General features: G+C 43.0%; 1 protein-coding gene across 4 annotated transcripts in view; it reads left to right on the top strand.

Annotated features, from left to right (window-relative positions):
- LOC125463492 (fas-binding factor 1 homolog) overlaps positions 1-19,525 on the top strand; it is a 100,506-nt gene extending 80,981 nt beyond the window's left edge. For all 4 annotated transcript variants that reach the window (XM_048554788.2, XM_048554790.2, XM_059653827.1 and 1 more), the window contains 7 exons: positions 4,404-4,526; positions 5,505-5,690; positions 6,971-7,147; positions 8,486-8,623; positions 12,920-13,037; positions 15,465-15,595; positions 17,897-19,525. In XM_048554788.2, coding sequence (XP_048410745.2) covers positions 4,404-4,526; positions 5,505-5,690; positions 6,971-7,147; positions 8,486-8,623; positions 12,920-13,037; positions 15,465-15,595; positions 17,897-17,980 — 957 coding nt within the window. In that variant the 3' untranslated portion in view covers positions 17,981-19,525. The remainder of the gene's footprint in view (positions 1-4,403; positions 4,527-5,504; positions 5,691-6,970; positions 7,148-8,485; positions 8,624-12,919; positions 13,038-15,464; positions 15,596-17,896) is intronic.
- The last annotated feature ends 6,098 nt before the right edge of the window (positions 19,526-25,623 follow it).

The raw sequence follows: 25,623 nt of genomic DNA, 5'->3' as shown, positions 1-25,623 counted from the left end.
ATACTGGAGCACCCGGAGGAAACCCACGCAGTCACGGGGAGAATGTGCAAACTCCGCTCAGTCGCCCGAGGCTGGAATCGAACCCGGGTCCCTGGCGCTGAGAGGCTGCAGTGCTAACCACTGAGCCACCATACCACTCAAAGTGAAGGCCAGTTCAATTGTGCTGAATCGTTTGGGGATAGTGGCAATGTAGTAGCAATATTTGGAGGGAGAGGGAGAGGCATCATCATGAACATTTGTATCTAATCTCCACCATGAATCCTTTATTTGAGTAGGGCAACGGAAGGAGCCACCTTGTCCATTGGCCTTCAGGGAGTGTTTATCAAGAATGATAGAACATGTGCCCTGAGAAGTTCAGCATACCTTCTCTCAGGGTCTACAGGTGTAGCTGGTACAAGATCCTTTAGCTGACCATAGAGATCTACAGCACAGGAAAAGGCCCTTTGGCCCATTGTGTCTGTGCTGATCCAAAAGCAAACACCCAGTTACTCTAATGCCATTTTCCAGAACTTGGCAATAGCCTTGTATGCCTTGCAAGTATACATCCAAATGCTGCTTAAATGTTACACCCCCTGTAGATGTAAAGGTTTTTCCTCACATTTCCTCTGTACTTTCTGTCCCTTCTTTAAATCAATGACTCTTGGGCATTTATCCCTCCAAGGGCAGAATTTTCTTCTTGTTGACCCTATCAGTGTAATGGCTCAGTGGTTTGCACTGCTGCCTCTATAGCGCCAGGGACCTGGCTTTGATTCCAACCTCAGGTGAACGTCAGTGTGGAATTTGCACATTCTCCCTGTGTTTGCGTGGGTTTCCTCCCACAGTCCAAAGATGTGCAGGTTAGGTGGATTGGCCAAACTAAATTGCCTCATAGTGTCCAGGATGTGCAAACTAGGTGGGTTAGCCATGGAAAATGCAGTGATAGAGTAGGGTGGTGCGTTTAAGTGGGATGCTCTTTGAAGGGTTGGTGTGGGCTCCTCCCATACTCTGGGGATTCTATGATCTATGCCCTTGGTAATTTTATACATCTCAATCCTGACCCCTTTCTGCTTTAAGAAAAACACTAGTTTGTCCAACCTCTCTTCATAACTGGAACTCTGCAAACCGGACAACATCATGGTAAATCTCCTCTGCACATGAAACCATGTCCCTCCTAAAAGTAGATTATAGGACTACTCGCAGTACTCTAGCTGTGGTCTAACCCATGTCTTACACAATTCCATTATAACCTCTCTGCTCTTAAACTCTAAGCTTCAACTAATAAAGGCAAGTATACCCAGTGCCCCTTAGCCACTCTGCCTATCTGTCCTGATACCCTAAAGGACTGGTGTACATGCACACAAATGTCCCTCTGATCCTTGATACTTTCTAGGATCCAACCGTTTATCATGTATTGTTCGTTTGTCCTACCAGTGGGCACTTGCATTCATGACTGGGCACATGTAGCAGTGCTGGAGCACACCTTCCTGATGTTCTCTCTTGTGACTCTCACGTGCCAGTCCAAGTAGGTATTCAGATAGCAGACCACGCTGGCCATACATCAAAAGAGACCATGCAGACTGTCTTGAGCCGAGATGAGTTTCCCTGATCAAAGAAACTCATGAGAATGAAGCCTGGTAACACTGGTACTTGGTCCTCGGGTATCACCTCAGGGCAGGATCAGAACATGATTAATACCAATTCAGAGACATACTAGGATGCATGATAAAAATAGGTTCCTGTAGTCACAGTGTATTTACAGTGTAAAAACCACTTTGAGGTGTGGTTAGTATTTTAAAATCACTTTATTCTTAAGGTTTTTATGTTCAATAGGATGTTTGGAGGTTGCTTTCCAGTGTGAGATGCAGTTCCTTCATTGTCTCCTTATCGTACTATTACATCCTTAAGCCAACTTTGGCTGAGATATCATTAAGGATGCATGGGAGTCTAAGGATCTTCTCAGTGATGCTTCCTAAGCCGTGGTGGTTTTTACTGTAGCTTTATCCTCTGTTCTTTTATCACTTCCTTTCTCCTATTCCCTGATCTGTTTCTATTAATAGGACAACATATAAGAGTAACTAGAGTGGGCCCATTGTAAAGACTCCATAACAGAAGTGTGGCAAACAAAATGTTTTCCTGCTTGAACCCAAAGAAAGTCAGTTTTCAGAATACTTCCTTGGCAGCACAGTAGATAAGTTTTGTTTTTATATATTGCAAATAAACCTTACATTTTAAAGTTTCTGGACATATCAGGTCCACAATCTTAAGTCATTCACATAACTTACGTTACTAAAAAGTAAACACAAGTCAGGTGCAATCTTGGGGTAAACAGCAGAATCCCTGGGACATCCAGCTGTTTGCATATTTGGAGTGAGCACGTAGTCACAGAGCTGCATAGCGTGGAAACAGGCTCTTTGGTCCAGTTCGTCCAAGCTGACCGGATATCCGAAATTAATCTATTCTCATTTACCAGCGTTTGTCCTATGTCCCTTTAAACTGTCCCTATTCATATCCCTATCCAGATGCCTTTTAAATGTTGTAATTGTACCAGCCTCCATGACTTCTTATGGCAGCTCATTCCATACACGCAACACCTTCTGCATGAAAACATTGTCTCTCAGCTCCCTTTTTAAATCTTTCCCTCTAACCTTAAACCTATGCCCTCTAGTTTCGGATGACTCCCCACCACCCCATCCCCCACCCCCCACCACCCAACCCAGGAAAAAGACCTTGGCAATTCACCCTATCCATGCTCCTCATGATTTTATAAACCTTTAAAAGGTCACCCCTCAGCCTCTGAAGTTTCAGGGAAAATAGCCCCAGCCTATTCAGCCTCTCTCCCTATGGCTCCAACCCTGGCATCATTCTTGCAAATCTTTTCTGAGCCCCTTCAAGTTTCACAACATCCTCCCCATGGGAGGGCAACCAGAATTGCACCCAGTATTCCAATAGTGGCCTAACCAATGCCCTGTACAGCTGTAACATGATCTTCCAACTCATATACTCGATGCACTGCCCAATAAAAGCAAGTGTACCAAACACGTTCAGCCTTAGTGAGACCATCTGTACGTGCACAGCCACTGTGACAAGATTACATATGGAACATAGTGATGTGAACTGTGTAGGTACAGATTCCTTTTGTTTCGGGGACATCTGTTACCAGCAACTGGCATCACCTGGGCCATTTGTGCAGGCAGCCAAATTGATGACCATCTTTTCAGGGTTTGAGTGAAGAATTGTATCTCGGGTGTGATCGCCGAGCTGGGAGGTTTAATAGCAGACGTTTCATCCCCTTCCTAGGTGACATCTTCAGTGCTGTGGAGCCTCCTGTGAAGCGTTGTTGTCTTGTGCCAGTTTGAATTTATATGCTCTGGGTTTTGCTGCTTCTGATAGGTCCCCGTTCCGGTTGTGCGGTGTAATGTTCAGTATATAAATTCAACGCAGAGACTGCACGAAACACTGCATGGGACAAACAGGCAGACAACTAGCAACCCGCATCCACAAACTCCAACTATCAACAAAATGACACGACCAGGGGCAGCACAGTGGCTCTGTGGTTAGCACTGCAGCCTCACAGCGCCAGGAACCTGGGTTCGATTCCAGCCTCGGGCGACTGTCTGTGTGGAGTTTGCACATTCTCCCCGTGTCTGCGTGGGTTTCCTCCGGGTGCTCCGGTTTCCTCCGACAGTCCAAAAGATGTGCAGGCTGGGTGGATCGGCCACGCTAAATTGTCCGTGGTGTTCAGGGGTGTGTGCGTTATAGGGGGTTGGATCTGGGTGGCATGCTTCAAGGGGCGGTGTGGACTTGTTGGGCCGAAGGGCCTGTTTCCACACTGTAGGTAACCTAATCTAATCTAAAACCAGATGTCCTTGGTTTCAATACACGCAGATGAGAAAAACCAAACTTTCAACTGGGACAACACTACTATCATAGGACAAGCCAAACAGAGGACAGTCAGGGAATTTTTGGAGGCTTGGCATTCATCTGCGGACTCCATCAACAAACACATTGAATTAGACCTGGTATACCGACTGTTACAACGCACGGCTGGAACTAGTGACTAACGAAAGCTGCAAAAACCAGACCATGTAAATTTGAACTGGCACAAGACAACAGCGCTTCACAGGAGGCTCCACAGCACTGAGGATGTCACCTAGCAAGGGGCTGTTATCAAACCTCCCAGCTTGGCAAACATACCAACACCTATAATTTTCTTTACATTCATGTCATTGTCAAAATTATCCTCCATTGTGTCTCCTCTCTTGAATGTAACCCTCTTAATTTATTAGTTGGATGCTTGTCTTTATCTAATGGCATCAATCAGATGTATGTTTGGTGATGTTGATTGTGAAAATGGCACTTCTCTGATCAGGACATAGGTGGCTGCATGGGCTGTGATGGGTTTTGTGATGTGCAATTCTGTGCAGGAGCGCTGGCGGGCAACAGCTGAACAAACCAAAGTGGAGTCAGTGCAGAGGTCCCTCGAGGAGGAACGCAGAATTATGAACCAGCATTTCACCATAGAGCGGGAGGAGCTGGAGAGGGCAAAGGTAAGGCAGGACCTGCTGAGAGCAGCTAACTTCCCTCACGTGAAATGTCTCACATCCGCTAAAGGCTTTTATGTTTATCCATTCATGGGAGGTGGGTGTCATTGACTAGGCAAACCTTGTCCATCCTTTATTGACCCTGAGGGCAGTTAAGAGTCAACCACATTGCTGTGGGTCTGGAGTCACATATAGCCAGACTGATTAAGATGGCTGATGTCCCTCCCTAAAGGCCAGTAGTGAGCCAGATGATGTTTTACAACAATTGACAGTGCTACATATTGCCATTAGACTAACTTCTATTCCAGACTTTTATTGAGTCCAAATTTCACCATTTCTGTCAAGGCGGGATTCAAAGTTTTAACCCCAGAATGTTATTCTGGATTGAGTATTGACATTACCACTAGACCCCACGTGAATATCCTCCGTAACAGCTGAACTGTGCAGAACTCGAAGAAGACGCACACACCCAGGACTGTCCCTTAACCTTTAATGAAAAAGTTGGTCTCCGCCAGAGCAGTGTTTTGGACATTGATTCCTTCAAAACGTCCATTTTAATCGGGCAGGATTCTTTCTCCTCATCAAAACAAAAAAGACCAAAGAACTGTAAATCCTGGAAATCAGAAAGAAAATCAGAAATTGCTGGAAGATCTCATCAGATCTGTCATCACTTGTGAGGAAAAAGCAGAATTAATGTTTTGGATCCAGTTCCGAAGAAGTAGCTGTTTGCCAAGCTAGGCCTTAACTTCCCTTTTAAGATTTAATTCCTTTCCATGGAGGAAGCATGGTGATAATCTATTGAAAATCCTCTACTCCATAGAGTGTGGCTGACCAGTTATTTCTGGATGATATAGTTAGCTCCTGTGAATGTGAGGCAATGGATAAGGAAATGGTAGTGTTGTTAGTGAAAACGGAAAGCTTTCCAGATTTTGCAGTGATTGTGTGGGGCTTACAGCGTCTTCCCATGTTGTTACATTCCCTCAGAATGCTTTGCTGGAGGAGCAGCAGTCAGTGATGCAGCGCTGTGCAGAGGAACGTCGAAGACTGGCAAGTGAGTGGGCAGAGTTTCACACACAACAGAAACTGAATAGTGAGCGGATAGAGCGAGGTGCCAACCGTTCCCTCCAGCTCAATGCACAGCAGGAAGGAGCAGTCTTCACTCTGGCAAAAGTAAGGGAGTAATATATGCCTTATGGTCACCTCTGGCCTGTGTGGGAAATAACGTCTCTCTGTGGGCATTATTACAGAATTTAGTTTTTTCCTGGGCCTCTGGACTGGACTTCCTTTGCTCTGCATATGTTTTATCACAGGAACTGAAAGTTCCTATGCCTGTGTATTTTAGAGGGAATGAAATGAGTTGCAGTTAGATACATGTTTTTAAAGGGGTAAGAATTTGAAGAGCTCATTGACCACTCAAATTGAGGAGCTTTAATTGCTTTCCTCCATCCATGTCCAAGTGGAGATTTAAAAACTGTGGGGAGGACCTAATTCCAGGATTCTCATCCCCATTCCCAATGTGTGGATTTTTAGGGCCCTGCCCATTTCACTATTTCCATGGAGTTAGTCCCACTTGTGAACTGCAGGGAATATGGGAAGCTGTCAGGAGATAGATGGGACCTATTGAGGTTGTTGAGGTGCTGAGGGCCACGGTGTCTAATACCCATTTGCATGGCTGGGCTAATGTCCCAATGAATGCTGACCTTGGGAATCGCCTACCTACGTCTATGCAAAAATCTTTGTCTCTTGGTTTTTCTTCTAAATATTCAAGTTATACAGTAATATATTTTACCGTGCAATGAAGATTTTCTATGCTAACCGATAGTGAACATAGTGGTCTGGAATTTGTGGCACAGCACTAGACCTTTTCAGTTACACGACCGAATACACAAAGTAACAAGAATTTGACAGATATAAGTTAATGTAAGCTATATGTCAATTCCCATGTATTTTCCTTTGACTGGAGTTTCACCAATGTGTTGACATCAACATACACGTCAATCCTTTCTTTTTAGGGCATGGGTGATTTGAGTATGCAGCCCTTGAAATATTTTTGCACCCACACAGGAATTTTCAGCTTGGTCAGCTTATTCCTCAACCACTGTGGCTTGTCAATCTGCATATCGCGGTTTTTCAATTAAACCATTCTGGCCACAAACCTAACCAAGGCATTGACCTAAGCCGAGAATACCCATCCAGGATAGCTGATACGTTTGACCAGTGCTGTATTTTGATCATGTCTAACATGGGAATAAAAAGAATCCCCACTGATTTAACTAAGTGAATCCATTTTAGCTGGTGTTTTCACAATCTGTCCAAAATCACTTAATATAAAATACAGAAGTCTTTCAGTTCTGCCAGTCATGTATTTTTAGGTGGTAGTTTTAGGGTTAAATACTTCTGAATATTTTAAAATATGTTGGAAAAGTACAGAAACTGTTCTTGCCTCGTAGGAACAAGCCGAGCTGAAGGTGAAAGCTGCTGAACTGAAATCAAAAGGGGAACAGTTAGCTCGAGAACAGGAGATTCTAAATCAAGAACGTCATGAACTGCAATTGGAAAAGGAGAGTGTCAATGCCATGGCAATCCGCATCAAGCAGAGGGCTGAAGAAGTTGAGGGCATGAGTAAGGTGTGGAAAACTGATCTTATTCAGTACATTAACATGTTGCGTGCATGCTGGGATTCAAACTTCTGTGTGAAGCTGAGTCTGAATATCTAAGTTGTGAATTATATTCACCTTGTTGCCTGAGGGTGAAAAGAAACAAAGGTCATTTTGGGGCCTGCAGCTGAAAGGGTAACTTTAAAGAGGTGTATGATTGTCATGATGGTCAATATCATCTATTTATGAAGCATTGTTTAATAGTGATGGAAGAGTATGCAGATTGCAAACCATCCTAGGTCCTTTCTTCTCTGGGAAAGCTGCCACTAAAACTAGTTGTATTGTTTAGGATATTGAATAAGATACTGAATAAAGATTATTTGAATGAAATTGTTTGCACCCTTAATAGAGTCATAGAGCTGTACAGCAAGGAAACAAACCCTTCAGTCAGGCTTGTCCATGCCGACCAGGTATCCTAAATTAATCTAGTTCCATTTGTCAGCATTTGGCCAGTATCCCTCTAAACCTTTCCTATTCATGTACTCACCCAGATGCCTTTTAAATGTTGTAATTGTACCAGCCTGCACCACTTCCTCTGGCAGCTGATTCCATACATGCGCCACCCTTTAAGTGGAGAAGGTGCCTTGTAAATATATCCTTGTAAATCTTTTCTTAATCTTTTGAAATGGGATGCCATATTGTAAGAGAAAATGCTTGTTGCCTCGGTACCTCTCTCAGACTCTCCTTCACTGCTACTTCTGCCAATTTTGAAATAATAAGTAGGATAAAATACTTGACCCAAAGTATCTGAGGAGGCTAAACTGTTAAATCTAGTAACTTTTCTCAAACACCAGTACCACATTTTTGTCTTGCAAACTTTCATTAGATGGCAGATGTGAGCCTATAACTTTGGCAATATAAGTCAGCCATTTTTGACATGTGTCAGATAAGCTGTTTAGAGATGCTGCTGCAGATGTCTCCTCACTAAAGTAATAATGAGCTACACATTATATATTTTCAATCTGTCCCTTTGTCTTGTTGGGGTGTTGTTGTTTTCTTTTGAAATAAAATTAATTCTCTTCCTTATCGTTCGCTGGCAGTCTCCATTTGTGGTAAACACTGAGCCACGTGGACTCTTCTGGTTACTTTGTAAAATGTTAAATGTCATTAGCTATTGTTGTTTGTTTTATGGATATTAGATTTATATATGTATTTGACATGATGGTTGTATTTGTCATTATTTCCCCATAACATTCATCAGCATTTGAGGGAACAGACTTGAGGATTGATCTTGTACAATGTCTTCACACACATTAATTTTGCAGACTCTTGAAGTAACTGTCTGTCTTTATTCTTTCCCCCTTGCAGCTTGCCTCTCAGAAATATCAGGAAGGCGAACAAAAACTTACGGAGGCGAAACAGGTGGAGTCTGAGCACCAGGCACGGCTGCATACTATCCAAAAACATACAGAGAGACTACAGCAGCAGGAGCAGCAGCTGTACCAGGTACCACAGGGGAGGGAGGACAGAAGAAAGGTACAACAAGTGGGGAAAAACTGGTTTTGACTTGATTTACTGTTGTCCCATATACCTAGGTACAGTGAAAAGTTTTGTTTCGCGTGCAGTACAGGGATAATTATACCATACAAAGATCATCGGGTAATTGAACCGAGCAAGGAATACAAAGTTACAGCTGCAAAGAAGGTGCACTAAAAGCAAGATCAACATTTATTTAAAATTTGCGGTCAATTCAGAACTCTCATAACAACAGGGAAGAAGCTGTTCTTGAACCTGTTGGTACCTATGTATAAGCTTTTGTATCTTATGCCTGATGGAAGAGAGTATAATTGGGGTGGGAGGGCTTTTTGTGTTGGCTGCCTTTCCAAGACAGCAAGAAGTGTAAATGGCATCCATGGATGGAAGATTGGCCTCCATGATGAACTAGGCATGTTCTCATCTCTCTAATTTCTTACTGTCCGGGGCAGAGCTGTTGTTGTACCAAGTTGTGATGCATCCAGATAGAACGCTTTCTAAGGTACATCTATAAAAGTTGGTGAGAGTTCTTAATGCCATGCTGAATTTTTGTAGCCTCCTGAGAAAGAAGAGATGTTGTTGTGCATTCTTGACATTGCACCAGTGTGGGTGGTCCAGGACAGGTTGTTGTAGGTATGAGCATTGAAAGAGAATACTGCAAATGGGAGAAGTGATGAACAAAGAGAAGGGAGGGAGCTACTGCAAAGGAATAGAAACGATGAATAGATACTCTTGCTAACCCAGGTGTAGCCAGCCCAGAGGTATGCTAAATGGGGAGAAAAATGTTATACAGATAGCGTGACAGAGGGGACTAGGTCATACACTCCAAATGAGAAACAGGAACAACAATACCTAGCACTGTAGGAAGAAAAGAATAATACGTTTTTTTTGGTTGGAAGATTAGGGCCACCGAGTTTCACTTGATATGACAAGGAAGCAACCCTAGTAACAAACTAACTTCACTAGCTGAGTAGTGATATTAAGCTTACTTTTGAACTGCTGATATCTCATGGGAAAGCTGCTGTGATTGAGTTAACTGTATGTAGAATAAGTTCAATATAACGTATCAGAGATAATGGGAACTGCAGATGCTGGAGATTCCAAGATAATAAAATGTGAGGCTGGATGAACACAGCAGGCCAAGCAGCATCTCAGGAGCACAAAAGCTGACGTTTCGGGCCTAGACCCTTCATCAGAGAGGGGGATGGGGGGAGGGAACTGGAATAAATAGGGAGAGAGGGGGAGGCGGACCGAAGATGGAGAGTAAAGAAGATAGGTGGAGAGGGTGTAGGTGGGGAGGTAGGGAGGGGATAGGTCAGTCCAGGGAAGACGGACAGGTCAAGGAGGTGGGATGAGGTTAGTAGGTAGCTGGGGGTGCGGCTTGGGGTGGGAGGAAGGGATGGGTGAGAGGAAGAGCCGGTTAGGGAGGCAGAGACAGGTTGGACTGGTTTTGGGATGCAGTGGGTGGGGGGGAAGAGCTGGGCTGGTTGTGTGGTGCAGTGGGGGGAGGGGATGAACTGGGCTGGTTTAGGGATGCAGTGGGGGAAGGGGAGATTTTGAAACTGGTGAAGTCCACATTGATACCATATGGCTGCAGGGTTCCCAGGCGGAATATGAGTTGCTGTTCCTGCAACCTTCGGGTGGCATCATTGTGGCAGTGCAGGAGGCCCATGATGGACATGTCATCAAGAGAATGGGAGGGGGAGTGGAAATGGTTTGCGACTGGGAGGTGCAGTTGTTTGTTGCGAACTGAGCGGAGGTGTTCTGCAAAGCGGTCCCCAAGCCTCCGCTTGGTTTCCCCAATGTAGAGAAAGCCGCACCGGGTACAGTGGATGCAGTATACCACATTGGCAGATGTGCAGGTGAACCTCTGCTTAATGTGGAATGTCATCTTGGGGCCTGGGATGGGGGTGAGGGAAGAGGTGTGGGGACAAGTGTAGCATTTCCTGCGGTTGCAGGGGAAGGTGCCGGGTGTGGTGGGGTTGGAGGGCAGTGTGGAGCGAACAAGGGAGTCACGGAGAGAGTGGTCTCTCCGGAAAGCAGACAGGGGTGGGGATGGAAAAATGTCTTGGGTGGTGGGGTCGGATTGTAAATGGCGGAAGTGTCGGAGGATAATGCGTTGTATCCGGAGGTTGGTAGGGTGGTGTGTGAGAACGAGGGGGATCCTCTTGGGGCGGTTGTGGCGGGGGCGGAGTGTGAGGGATGTGTCGCGGGAAATGCGGGAGACGCGGTCAAGGGCGTTCTCAATCACCGTGGGGGGGAAGTTGCGGTCCTTAAAGAACTTGGACATCTGGGATGTGCGGGAGTGGAATGTCTTATCGTGGGAGCAGATGCGGCGGAGGCGGAGGAATTGGGAATAGGGGATGGAATTTTTGCAGGAGGGTGGGTGGGAGGAGGTGTATTCTAGGTAGCTGTGGGAGTCGGTGGGCTTGAAATGGACATCAGTTACAAGCTGGTTGCCTGAGATGGAGACTGAGAGGTCCAGGAAGGTGAGGGATGTGCTGGAGATGGCCCAGGTGAACTGAAGGTTGGGGTGGAAGGGTGGACCCTAACCCACTGCATCCCAAAACCAGTCCAACCTGTCTCTGCCTCCCTAACCGGTTCTTCCTCTCACCCATCCCTTCCTCCCACCCCAAGCCGCACCCCCAGCTACCTACTAACCTCATCCCACCTCCTTGACCTGTCTGTCTTCCCTGGACTGACCTATCCCCTCCCTACCTCCCCACCTACACCCTCTCCACCTATCTTCTTTACTCTCCATCTTCGGTCCGCCTCCCCCTCTCTCCCTATTTATTCCAGTTCCCTCCCCCCATCCCCCTCTCTGATGAAGGGTCTAGGCCCGAAACGTCAGCTTTTGTGCTCCTGAGATGCTGCTTGGCCTGCTGTGTTCATCCAGCCTCACATTTTATTATCAATATAACGTATGCCTGATTTAATCTTCTATCATATAGTGTCTGGTGCCACTACCAAGTGTACTGAAGTACAAAATAAACACTTTAATTAGTTAAAGTCAACTGATAAATTTTACAATCTATTGCTAATTGGCAGTGAATGTGGATTCAGCAGGAAGTGTGCAGGAAGACAAGATTAAATGTTCTCAATTGTTGCACAGTGTCCCTTACCAATAAGTCAGCAGCCTTTGTTTTCATGCTTATATAAATTGTTGCTCCCTTTAAAATTGGTATTCTTGTGTCTGTCCTGATGAGTGCAAAAGATGAAAATTTTTGACAGCATGTCTCTTAGCAATACTCAAGTTCTGTACTAGCAGGTGACTCGGAAGTAGTTGATTTTCTGGAAGACTTTGAAATGATTCACCTTCAAAATATGAAGCTTTAGTACCTTAAGGAATACAGCATTACAAACCAAAAATAAAGTTGATCTTTCAAAACAACATTCTTAAGGTGCTCAACTGTCGCAAGCAAGTATAATTTGAAGAACAAATATCTGTTGCTAAGTGGTTTGGGAATCTGTGAAGAATAAAATGATTATAGCTGTATTTTTATGTGCTTACAGAACAGTTTTCATGGAAAGTGCAATCGGTTGCGATTAGATGCAGTTAGACATCGACTTTTCACATCTGTGACCTAGGTTTACTGAGTCAAATTGGATGGAAGTATTCTTCCCATAAGGGCTCGTATGCTGTTCTGTAAATAAATGGATCACTATTATTAACTAACTTTTATTTAGCAATTTAGCTTAAATGACCAAAGATGTAAAGTGTAGGGAAACTGAAATATGTGACATTAATACATTTAGGTTCTTCTCTTGAGGTAGGTGATGGCCCTGTGGTATTATCGCTAGACTATTAATCCAGCGATCAGGTAGTGCTCTAGGGACCTGGGTTCGAAATCCGCAACACAAAATGGTGGAGCTTCAATAATAATCTAGAATTAAGAGTCCACTGATGACCATGAAACCATTGTCGCTTGTCAGGAAAAATCCATTTGGTTCACTAATGTCCCATTAGGGGAGGAAATCTGCCATCCTTACCTGTTCTGGACTACATGTGACCCTGGACCCACAGTAATGTGGTTGACTCTTAACAGCCCTCTGGGCAGTTAGGAATTGGTAATAAATGCTGGTCCAGCCAGTGATGCTCATATCCCATCAATGAATAAAACAAAACTGGAGCAGAGGGCTGGAAAAATTACTCTGCATTCACCTAGGAGTGGTTAGCAGCACATGGGAATTGCTGGATGTTAATTCAGATGAACAAGGCAAATGAAGAGAGCAAATCACACTTTTTTGTCTGAATATTTAAATTTCCAGGAGCGACTGAGTGTAGCCCAGCAACAACAATATCCACACAAACTTGTAATGGGAATGCCCATCAGCACAATAGCATCACATATCAGAAATCAGCCAGTGACCTTTGCCAATCAGACATGTAAGTACTTTATTGAAACTCTGATTTCCTTGTGTTGGCTATGTTGCTCACACTCTTTGATTAGCTCTTCACTGTTTTGGAACTGTCCGATTTGGTGCTCAATCCAACTGAAGCAATGCTCATCTTTCAAAAGTTTGGGAAATGTAGGGCAATATTTAGGTGGCTGGGCCAAGAAATATATTGATGCAATTCCAGACTATTGTGCTTCTGTCTTTCCACTCAGCAAATTTATTCCTGCTTCCTTCCTGTTAAATCGGGCATTTGTCCATTTCTTGCTTGAACATTAAGGTGGACTACACATTCCTGCACCAAGTAATATTTGTTCTGAAAATGTCAAAACAGTGTTTAAATTTGCTTATTTCACAAATGCTCATGTGCCTTTCTTCTTCCTCTGCATTTTCTTTTTGCTTTCCGTTCAAGTATTTCTAACCAGGATTTGCTTCCAAATCTCTCTCCTTTTTTCTACAACTGTATTTTCAGGCTGCTCCACTTTCTAGGTTCCAATACTTGCTGAAGTGCCTAGTTTATCGTCCTTGACAGATGCTGTGAGCTATTTTCACGTAATGAACACAATACAAATGTAATCGTGCATGATCCTACTCATAATATCCATCTTTCTTGCATTGCAATAGTGACTACACTGTGAAATACCCGTTTCCATCTGCAAGCTCTGCAATCTCTCACCATTTTGGCTGTAAGGCAGTTTGTGATGCCTCAAAGCCATGCCATATAAATGCAGTTCCTTCTTTGTATGTTTTGACTTTGTCATTTTATGGAGGCTTATAGGGACGTACATCATGAAAACAGACCCTTTGGTCCAACTCATCCACATTGACCAGATGTCTTAAACTAATCTAGTCCCATTTTCCAGCATTTGGCCATATCCCCCTCAAACCTTTCCTATTCATATACCCATCCAGGTGCCTTTTTAATGTTGTAATTGTACCAGCCTCCACTGCTTCCTCTGGCAGCTCATTCCATAAATGCAACACCCTCTGTGTGGAAAAATTGTCCCTCTACCCCCTTCATTTCAAACCCATGCCATTCAGATCTGGACTCCCCCACCCCGGGGAAAAGACCCTGATCACTCACCTCCCTAACCTTATTTGCCAAAGCAATCTCATTCTTTCTTTGCCTTCCCAATCTCCCTCTGAAGAATGCTATGGTCATTGTCCCCCAGATCCCTTTATTTTATATAAGAATTCAACATGCTGAAACTATACAGTTTTGCCAATATCAGAAAAAAAGAGTTGATATTTGAAGCGCGGACTCTTCCCTTCATAAGAGTAAAATATTGAAATGTAATATTAGCTAGGTGTGTATTTCTGGCATTTCTTACTGATTTTCATCACTTTCGGATTTTTGTTTTTATTGCAACACTTCACTGTCTGCTTTACTCATTATGTCTGTTACAGGTCACAATGCATACAATGTGAAACACAAATTCTTTCTTTCTACATCTTCAGGATGTCCTGAGGAACAGTACATTTGAGGAATTATGTGGTCACTTGTTTTGTAGAGAGGAGTGGCTGCCAGTTTATATGGAGCAAGTCTCTCAAACATCAATGGGATAAATGACCAGCCAATTTGCTTTGGTCATCCTTGAGGGAGAATTACTGGCCAGGACATGGGGGACCTTCAACTCATGTAATCTTATGTAATGGCTCTTTCAAAAGACAGGATCTATGACAATGTATCTGCCTCAGTACATCAGTTCAGTCACATTTCAGAATGTGTGATTAAGTCCTGGAGTAGCACTAAGAGACTGCAGTTTTGTGACTGAGATCAGAGAGCCCCACTGAGCCAGGTTCACACTTGCTGCGCTGCAAGTGGCGAGGAAATGCGTCATCATGGACCCCCATCCCTCTATACCCTGCCTGGAAGAAACAGGTGGTTTGGACCTACCCACCACTCTCCATCTCTAGTTCTTTCCTTGCTTCATGTCTGGGTCTGTTCTAGATTAATCATGGAAATCAGTGTGTACTATCAACAGCTCCATTATTACTCACATGTCACTAACAGGATTCTAAATTATGAATGACCTTGTCTTTGTGTAATCCAGCAATTACTCCGGTTCATGTACTAAATGCCTTTGATTGAGCTGATCCTGATTGAGCTCAGGAGATTGGGCAATTGTAGAGCATGAGCAATCTTCTCAACTTAACCTCTTCCATTTCATGATAAAAGGCTATGAGGATAATGATCCAAATATGTGACTCCGGTAATCTGTCTGCCTTCAGTTCATACTGGGAACTGCTAGCTGTGGAAATGATGGCTTATCTCTGGACATAGAATATATTGAGGTTTAACTTTTTGTTGCCTCATTATCAACTGCAAATCATCTTTGAATTGATGGTGTTTGTATCCTTTATTATAAGAGATAATCAGCCTGCAAGAGTTTGAACTCTGCATTCGTTGACCTTTCAGATCTTGCTCCAGTAATTAGTAATGCTCAGCATGGACCACCTGGGAATTCTCGATTGAGTAGCAAAGTTGAAACAGCTGTACCTCCAGAGTTGGAGGCCAAACTTGCAATTTTCAGACATGCTGCTAAAAAGGTAAGGTCTTTTATTATGTGCTTGACCTGTTGTGTGCGAATAATTGAGGAATGGCCTGGTGATACAGCGAGCATGGACAATTATGTAACTGTGCTTGGTCAGCAATTTGCTCACACAATGAAGGTCCTGGCTTCAGCTATCCTGATGCTATAAGGGGGGAACAAGCAAAAGATGTTAACCAAAATCATACAAGTTAGTCCAGGCAAGACTCCTTCTGGTTGCTTAACCCAAATCACAATGGCAAGAGTGATTGCTGCAGGGATATTCAAGAAGAGAACAAAATATCAATTATGTAGGGATTCAATGGAGTAGTTGACCTGAGTAAACCTGCACCAACTGTGCCAAGGCCAGTAACTTTGGTACTGGCCAACATTGCCGGTTTCTGGGCAAGCTCTTATTCTTAGTGGTCTTTTGGTGCAGTCTGTACTTCTGGAGCAGGAAGTCCCAGTTGCTCCAAAGGTGAGTAATAACATCTCTGAACAGATTGATTAGAAAATATGTGAAGAACAAAATTCAGGAGAAAGGATTTGTGGTGCATTGGAAATTTAGAGTGAGGCAAAGACAAACACATTAGAGCACAAGGATGTAAAATTTAAATGAGAACAATTAATCATGTGGGAAAGAAATTGGCATCAGATTTAGGAAGAAACATGGGGCGAAGAATAGAAAGCTGGTGGGAAGCATTGGAACAGTCAGAATTTGACAAAGGGCAGCAATTGGACCTAGGCATGAGTGGAGGTTAATGATGTTGTAAAGTTTGAAGTAAGCAATCTTAAGAATAGAGGAGATCGAGTCAGAAACTTAACTTATAATATCACATATAATGCAAAGTTGTGAACAGTCTGGCTTGACCACTTCAGAGTGGTTAAAGAAAAGGTGAGACTGTGGTAAGGGCTTTAGTCTCCCCAGGACTTAACTGAGGGCCATTCTAGCTCAACGAGACTAGATTGTGAACAAGCATTTTGACAACATCAAGGCTGTGCAGCGTGATACAGAAATGGAGCTGGTTGGCATCAGGAAAAGGTGGGACCATGTTTGCATGATGTATGCAGACCACATGTTGCTTCTTTGAGTTGACGAAACTCTCTTCAAGTGGATTAATAATCCTGGACCTCATCTAAATCACAATAGATCAAAGTCTTAATACCCAAATCACCAGATTTTGGAATCTTTGAGGAAGAAATATATTTTCAAACTTCCTCCCTTCAAGGCTGTGAATCTGTGGAATACTTTACCATAGAGGGCTGTCCAGGCTGGGTGGTTCAGTTTTATTTAAAGCTTGAATAATAGGTTTTTAAGCAGTAAAAGAATGAAGGGTTATATCGAAAAAGCAGGAAACAGAGTTGAGGCTTAGTAGATTAACCATGATCTCATTGAATGGCAGAGCAGGATCTGCTCCTTCGTCTTAAGGATGAATTCAGCTTGTGGCCTTGGTTATCTTGGGTCTGTCTGCCTTCTCTCTGCTATTCTGTATGCCTTGAAAGGGAGTCTGCTCCGACGTGAGATGGCTTTGCAATGTGACAACTACTACTGTTCCTGCCTCTCACTGAGTCAGCCTCTATGTCCTGTTTGACCGCATAGGCGCCCCCTGAAAAGTGTCTATAGATCCCCAGGGACCCAGTTTGAGGGGTACACACAGGCACACATTGCTTTGCATTTGCAGTTGAATTGTCTGAATGTTTGCTAGGAGGAGGCAATTATTCCCTTCCTGTCCCATCATTCTCAGAGGATGTTGCCTTGCTGCCAGAGCTCTGGCTAAGATTAGTTCAATTAGAATAGGCCAGAACTGTGCCTTATAACATCCAAAAGTGCTGCAGATGCTGTAAATCTGGAACAAAAACAAAGTTGCTGGGAAAGTGTCACTGGATCCAAAACGTTAACTCTGATTTTTTTTTTCCTTCACAGGTGCTGCCAACCTGCTAAGCTTTTCCAGCAACTTTTGTTTTTATTCCAGAAATGTACCTTTCTTCTCTAGTTATGTATCCTCAGATGGTCATCCAGTCTCCCTAAGTGAACGTATGATTCATGAGATAACGAGGTGTAGAGCTGGATGAACACAGCAGGCCAAGCAGCATCATAGGAGCAGGAAGGCTGACGTTTTGGGCCTAGACCGTTCTTCAGAAAATTCATGATTTGGATGTGTCCCAGGAATAGCACATTTTAGTGAAACCAGCCCAGCATCAAAAGTATTCCCAATGGATCTGTACAAATCAGTGAGCTCAACCCCTAAGTAATGCAGTCCAGAATGTAGTCAGCCCACTTAGCCTGTCAGTCACTGCGGACTTTGTTATTCCTTTACAGGACCATGACTTCCTTGAAGATGAACAGTTCTTCCTGGAGACACTAAAGAAAGCTCCATATAATAAAACTTCCCAAAGAGTATAAGACCACAGTTTTTAGGGAATTCTAAAACTACTATATAAATACCTTTGCACATCATCAGTATATGTAACGATTGTATTTTTTTTAAATACAGTGTATAAACTTTGCTATTTTTATAATAATCTTTGCAGGAAATAGAGCCAGTTACAGAAGTAAGTCATTTTGTTTGTGTGCCATCCTCCGGACAATTTCAGTTGTAAATACTTTCAATTACATCTGCTGGTACAGTTACTGCTGATTCTTTGGGAGATGTCTAGACACACCAGTAAGAGCATGTGATTGCGTCCCACTTACTGTTCCTCCAGTCTTGGATGTGGTTTAAACTGATGTACCCATAATCTGAAGGGTCTTGACCCGAAATGTCAGCTCTCCTGCTCCTCTGATGCTGCTTGGCCTGCTATGTTCATCCAGCTTCACACCATGTTATCTCAGATTCTCCAGCATCGACAGCTCCTCTTATCTCTACCCATAATTACAACTTTCCATACCTAAGGGCTGAAACCCTGCCTCTGTACACATCCACAAATTATAATTGACAATCTGAATTTTCATTTAAAAGAAATGCCCTTCTGGGCCAGGATAAAACGGGTACAGAAACAGAAATTGCTGGAGAAACTCAGCAGGTCTGGCAGCATCTGTGGAGAGAAAGCAGAGTTAACATTTCTGGTCCAGTGACCCTCCTTCAGAATGCTGAGTGTGTGTTATTATCCTCACTGAAGAATAGTCTGTGTTCACATCGGAAGAAATTCTTTTTCATCCACTCTTCCTTTGTCATCCTAAAGGACAGGAAATGTTAGACTCAACCACGTATGTTGATAGAGAGTGGTTTTCATTCAAGAAGATCCAGTCTTGTTAACCTTCCTTTACTTTTCAGGATTTTATATTTCACTGGGAAAAAATTATTAAAATCAGTTATACATAGGTATGTAATTAAGACAGCATGTGTAACATTCAAATGTATTTTTGAAATAAAGACAAGAAACTACTGGAAGTGCATTTCACAGCTACTGATGGCAAGCTGTGGTTAAAGTTCTAGATGAGCCATGTATTAGTGTCAGTTTTTGGAGTGTACAGGACTAGGCTCAGAAGTGATGGCCAGAGCCAAATTCACGAATTTATGATTAGTTGCTTGGTCATATAGAACCTGAATCCTGCTGATAAATGGAAACATGGCAAATCTTCCATTCAACAGGACAGACACGTGCATGCCTAATTTCAAAGGATTACTTAAGTAATAGTACAGGAGAAAAGAAGGGCTGATTGTTTGGCAAGTCGACTCTGACTGAGACATTGCCATGGAGAACATAACAGGCGGCACAAGAGTTGAACATATTCCATAGATTGCAGACAGAACTCCCCTTGTATGAATGTGTGTCACATTAGGGGTCTGCAAAAGCAATCAGATTTGGATTGATAAATACATACAAAAACATAGAGCAACAGGAGGGCATATGGCACCTCAAGCCTATCAGCCATTTGGGGGAGATCATGGTGGATCTGATTGTGGCCTCTGGCCATTGATTCACTTGTAAGTCAAGAATCTATCTAACCAAGATAATAAAATGTGACGCTGGATGAACACAGCAGGCCAAGCAGCATCTCAGGAGCACAAAAGCTGACGTTTCGGGCCTGGACCCTTCATCAGAGAGGGGGATGGAGAGAGGGAACTGGAATAAATAGGGAGAGAGGGGGAGGCGGACCGAAGATGGAGAGTAAGGAAGATAGGTGGAGAGAGTATAGGTGGGGAGGTAGGGAGGGAATAGGTCAGTCCAGGGAAGACGGACAGGTCAAGGAGGTGGGATAGGTTGGTAGGTAGATGGGGGTGCGGCTTGGGGTGGGAGGAAGGGATGGGTGAGAGGAAGAACCGGTTAGGGAGGCAGAGACAGGTTGGACTGGATTGGGATGCAGTGGGTGGGGGGGAAAGATGGGCTGGTTGTGTGGTGCAGTGGGGGGAGGGGACGAACTGGGCTGGTTTAGGGATGCAGTAGGGGAAGGGGAGATTTTGAAACTGGTGAAGTCCACATTGATACCATTAGGCTGCAGGGTTCCCAGGCGGAATATGAGTTGCTGTTCCTGCAACCTTCGGGTCGCATCATTGTGGCAGTGCAGGAGGCCCATGATGGACATGTCATCTAGAGAATGGGAGGGGGAGTGGAAATGGTTTGCGACTGGGAGGTGCAGTTGTTTGTTGCAAACTGAGCGGAGGTGTTCTGCAAAGCTGTCTCCAAGCCTCCGCTTGGTTTCCCCAATGTAGAGGAAGCCACACTGGGTACAGTGGAGGCAGTATACCACATTGGCAGATGTGCAGGTGAACACCTCCGCTCAGTTTGCAACAAACAACTGCACCTCCCAGTCGCAAACCATTTCCACTCCCCCTCCCATTCTCTAGATGACATGTCCATCATGGGCCTCCTGCACTGCCACAATGATGCGACCCGAAGGTTGCAGGAACAGCAACTCATATTCCGCCTGGGAACCCTGCAGCCTAATGGTATCAATGTGGACTTCACCAGTTTCAAAATCTCCCCTTCCCCTACTGCATCCCTAAACCAGCCCAGTTCGTCCCCTCCCCCCACTGCACCACACAACCAGCCCATCTTTCCCCCCCACCCACTGCATCCCAAAACCAGTCCAACCTGTCTCTGCCTCCCTAACCAGTTCTTCCTCCCACCCCAAGCCGCACCCCCATCTACCTACCAACCTATCCCACCTCCTTGACCTGTCCGTCTTCCCTGGACTGACCTATCCCCTCCCTACCTCCCCACCTATACTCTCTCCACCTATCTTCTTTACTCTCCATCTTCGGTCCGCCTCCCCCTCTCTCCCTATTTATTCCAGTTCCCTCTCCCCATCCCCCTCTCTGATGAAGGGTCCAGGCCCGAAACGTCAGCTTTTGTGCGCCTGAGATGCTGCTTGGCCTGCTGTGTTCATCCAGCCTCACATTTTATTATCTTTGAATTCTCCAGCATCTGCAGTTCCCATTATCTCTGAATCTATCTAACCAGCCTTTTTAAAAAAAAACACCGACTCCACTGCTGCCTGGGAAGAGAACTGAACAGGCTAATACCTCTCAGATGGGGGGGGGGGGGAAACTCAGCTGTCTTAAATGGGAGACCCATTATTAAACTCTGTATTCATGTTATGGCCTCTGCCACTAGGAGAAACCTCCTTTCCCTGTCAAATACCCTTAAGATTTTGTACGTTTCTGTGTGATCACCTTGCATTCTTCTAAGGTTTAATAGATATAGAACCAACCTGTCCACCCAGACAACCTTTTATCCCAGGGATTAATTGAGTGAATCTTCATTGAACTGCTAATGGAATACATCCTTTCTTAAATAAAACCAAAGCTGTGTAATCAAACAACAGTAGGAAGAAAATAACAAATAGGAGCAGGAGTGAATGAAGTATTAGAGCCACATATGAGAAGCAAAAATATAAAATACTACTTCACTCAAAAGACTTAGGTGCAAAATTACAGCATCTTGAGTCAGCTCCACCATTTAATAAGACTCATAATCGTCAGAAAAATATTTTGTCTAATCTGTTTTAAATGGTCTACCCCGTATTTTAGATTCTCATCTTCTCATCTACTCATTCAGGACCGCTCAGGATCTTTTTCAATTAATTCGTTGCTTACTCTTTCAAACTCCAGTGAAGGCAAGTTTAGCCTAATCGACCTTTCCTAATGAGACAACCCTGTCGTTCCAGATAAGAGTCTAGAAACAAACCTTGAACTCTTCCCAACGTGTCTGCATTGATAGGAGAAAATTGTGGCTATACCAGCTGCTTTGTTGAGGTTTTTTCCAGTTTTGGAGCTGATTTCCTTAGAGCAATTACTGTTATGATAACCGTTTTAAAAGCTGTTGCATTATTCTCGAATTTGAGAAAACTTCGAAATAATGGTACTTTAAACTAAGGAGGAGAGCGGGTACCATGTGGAAGGTGAGAAAAGGAGCAGTGAAGCTGCACAGCTGTCTGACCAAGCACTGACCTTTCACTGCCAGCTGCCTGTGCTGTTTAATTACAAGTATCTCTAGAATCTGAGGTAGGTCTAAGAAAAATAAGCAAACAGTGACATTCACAGCTGACCTTGGACAGACCTGTGGAAATAAGGTCACCAATCCCGTATACAGTCACTACATGCAATCTGACCCATGCAATGTGTACCTGAGGCATAACCAACCTATTTTTGTATTTAATTCCCTTTTGCAATTAATAATGTTCTACTAGCTTTCCTAACGACTGGTTGTACCTACAAATGATAATTTGCGATTCATGCACAAGGACACCCACATCCCTCTGCATCTCCAAGCTCTGCAATTTGTCACCATTTACATAATGTGTTTTATTCTTCCCGCCAAAATGGATAATTTCATATGTTCCCATATTATACACTGCTTGTTAGATCTTTGCCCACTCACTTAACCGACATCTTTTTGTAGTTACCTTCCTTTCCTAACTATCATCAGAAAACGTGACAGTGGTATCCTCCATTCCTTCATCTAAATAATTTTTAAAAATTGTAAACAATTGCTGTACCACCACTTGTTACATCTTGCTAACCTGAAAACATCACTTTATGTCTACGTTTTGCTGCATGTCAGTCGGCTAATCTTCTATCTGTGCCAATGTACAACCCCCGACACTGGGAATTTTCATCTTCTGCAATAACCTTTCATGTGGTACCTTATGAAGTACCTTCTGTAAATCTAAACACAGTACATTCACCAGTTACCCTTTTGCCTACTGCATGTGTTACCTCCTAAACTCTTAATAGGTTACTTTAAGATGATCTCCCTTTCACAAAGCCATGTTGACTCTGGCTGAATAAACTGAACTTATCCAAGTGCCTTGTTATAACTTGTTTAATAATAGCTTCTAACATTTTATCTTTGACACATTGAAGCTAACTGTTCTGCAGTTTCTCACTTTCTATTTTATTCCTTTTTTTTGAATAAAGAAATTACATTTCCCATTTTCCAATGTAATGGGACTGTCTGTGAATCAATAAAATTTTGGAAAATTAAACTAATGCTTCAGTTATCTCACCGACAACTTTTAAGAGTCTAGGACTTATGCACTTGCCAGCTCACAGCTCCAACAATTTACTCAGTGCTGTGTTCCTTCCATTTCCTCATTTATTGCTTCTGGGATGTTACTGTTATCTTCTATAGTAAAAACTTGATGCAAAATGCTCTTCAATTCATCTGCCATTTTCTTATGTTCCATTATTAATTCATTAGTCTCACTTAATAGGACCAATGCTCACTTTAACTCTTGTTTAAATATTTATAGAAACTCTTAATATGCTTTTTATATTTCTGGCTTTCTCTCCTCCAGTATTTTTTTCCTTTTTTGTCATTAACATTTAAAAAAAACTCAGCTTTCTAACCTGCCAAGATAATAAAATGTGAGGCTGATGAAGGGTCTAGGCCCGAAACGTCAGCTTTTGTGCTCCTGAGATGCTGCTGGGCCTGCTGTGTTCATCCAGCCTCACATTTTATTATCTTGGATTCTCCAGCATCTGCAGTTCCCATTATCACATTTCTAACCTGCCATCTTTCTTTGTCCAATGATATGCATTTTAAATTTGATGATATTTTTAAGCTTTCTAGTTATCCATAGATGGTGGGTCTATCCCTTGGCATTTTTCTTAATCATTAGAATGTTTCCCCCCCTCCCTCTATATTCTGAAATATCCTGTTTAAAAGGTTTGACATTTTATCACTTTCACTAGCTGTGCTTTCATGCCTTCGTTCCTCCCCTTTCTTAATTTTAAAAAGTCTGAGACTTACTCCTCTCTCTCTCTCTCTCTCTCTCTCTCTCAAAGTTAAGGTAAAATTCAGTCATGTTAGGGTCATTGCTGTCTAGGGGCACCTTTGTTATTAGATCATTAATTAATCCTATTCTATTTAGTAAAGCCTACTCTCCGGTCATTTCCAGAACGTGCTGTTGTATCTCAAAAACATTAAAACATTAGTCACCTAGAATACCATTGCCCATCTGACCTTTCCAGTCAACATGTAGATTAAAATCTTCCATTATTATTGCTGCATCTTTCTGACCAGCTCGTATTATTTCTTCCTTTATGCTCCATCCTACCATATGGTTGCTGTTTGGGAGCCTGCACACCACTCCAACAAGTGACACGTCTTTACGATTTCTGATTTCTACCCAAACTGTTTCCACACTTAGTTCCTGAACTTAGGTCATCCCTCTCTGTTGTGTTAATACCATCATTAATAACGGAGCCACCTCTCCACACCTTCCCAGCTTCCTGTCCTTCCGAAATGTTCTGTACCCTCTAAGATTCAGGTCCCAATCCATATCACTCTGCAGTCATGCCTTTGTAATAGCTGCCAGATTATTACTTCTATTTTGCTCTCATTTCACCTGTTTTAATTTGAATCCTACATGCATTCAAAAAATACATCCCTTAGTTTTATCCTTTTTTGTTTTGTAATTTCTACATTTATTTGTTGGCTCACTATTAGATTAGTACTCTCTATTCTTCATGTCAGTCTATTTTATGATGTCCCAATTACTATCTTTCTCTTTGGCCTTGCCTCTCCTGTTTCATTTACAAAATGTTCCAAAATTTGATCCCTTGCCATAATTATTTAGTTTAAAATCTAGTCTGCTTTCCTAGGTAGCCAAGAACACCAGGCTCAGGCTTCAGCATGGACACCTTTCCAACAGTACAAACTCAACTTTACCAGAACTGTGTCTGTACCAAACACTTCTACTTCACTCATTTTTGAGCCACTCATTCATTTCTTCATCCTGAATTTCCATACGCCAACTTGCACACAACCTCAGGCAATAATGCAGAAATTATGACCTTTAATTTTTTGCTTTAATACAGAACCTCCTTCATACTGCTATGTTGTTTGTATCAACATGGACCATGAACTGGTTCCTCTCCAGTCATCTGGACTTTGATGCACAGAATGGTCAAATTATCCCTCACTACTACCCTGTTCTTTCTTACACACCCCTCCTGACTACCATCTACCTCAGTGCCATGGTCTGTTAGTGTATCTACCTTGCAACTCCCATGCTTGTCAAGACAAGCTGAAAGAAACTCAAAACTGTTAGAACAATTGCTAAGTTTGAGGCTCCTGCCCTCTTGGACCCTTAATGGCTTTTTCAGTGCAGTAACCACAAATGATGATTATAAATTCTATGAATATTTACCCGCCTTCCTCACAAAGTTTAGAACTCTTCTAGTCACTGAAGCCAGATTAATTGTTAATTTGAAACGGAGATCAATTGATTGTCAGCACACGCAGGAAAGATATGAGGCAAGGGGGAGTATGCAGATCTGTATCACTGTCAGTTACAATCTCATTGAATGGCACAGTGTAGGCGGATCTCAACAAAAATGTCCATTACCATCATATGAAGCAGGCCATGAGGGAAACCTGTTAGCTTTTAGTTTTGTTAATTTCTTCAACATATTTTATTCACTAATATTTCACAAGATCCTCACTCTTAAAACTTTGTTTCTTTTAAACAATTCTACTGTTCTGAATGGAATACAGATAATTTGACTGTAAAATAGTATTTATGTTTTCACTTTTATGAAGTCATACCTTATAATCTAATTTGCTCACTGACTTGGCCCAATCACCCCATGTACC

The sequence above is a fragment of the Stegostoma tigrinum genome, chromosome 22 (assembly GCF_030684315.1).
Source record: "Stegostoma tigrinum isolate sSteTig4 chromosome 22, sSteTig4.hap1, whole genome shotgun sequence".
Classification (NCBI taxonomy): Eukaryota; Metazoa; Chordata; class Chondrichthyes; order Orectolobiformes; family Stegostomatidae; genus Stegostoma; species Stegostoma tigrinum.
The sequence above is the reverse complement of the archived record's forward strand: the minus strand, read 5'-3'. Positions and strand labels throughout refer to the sequence as shown.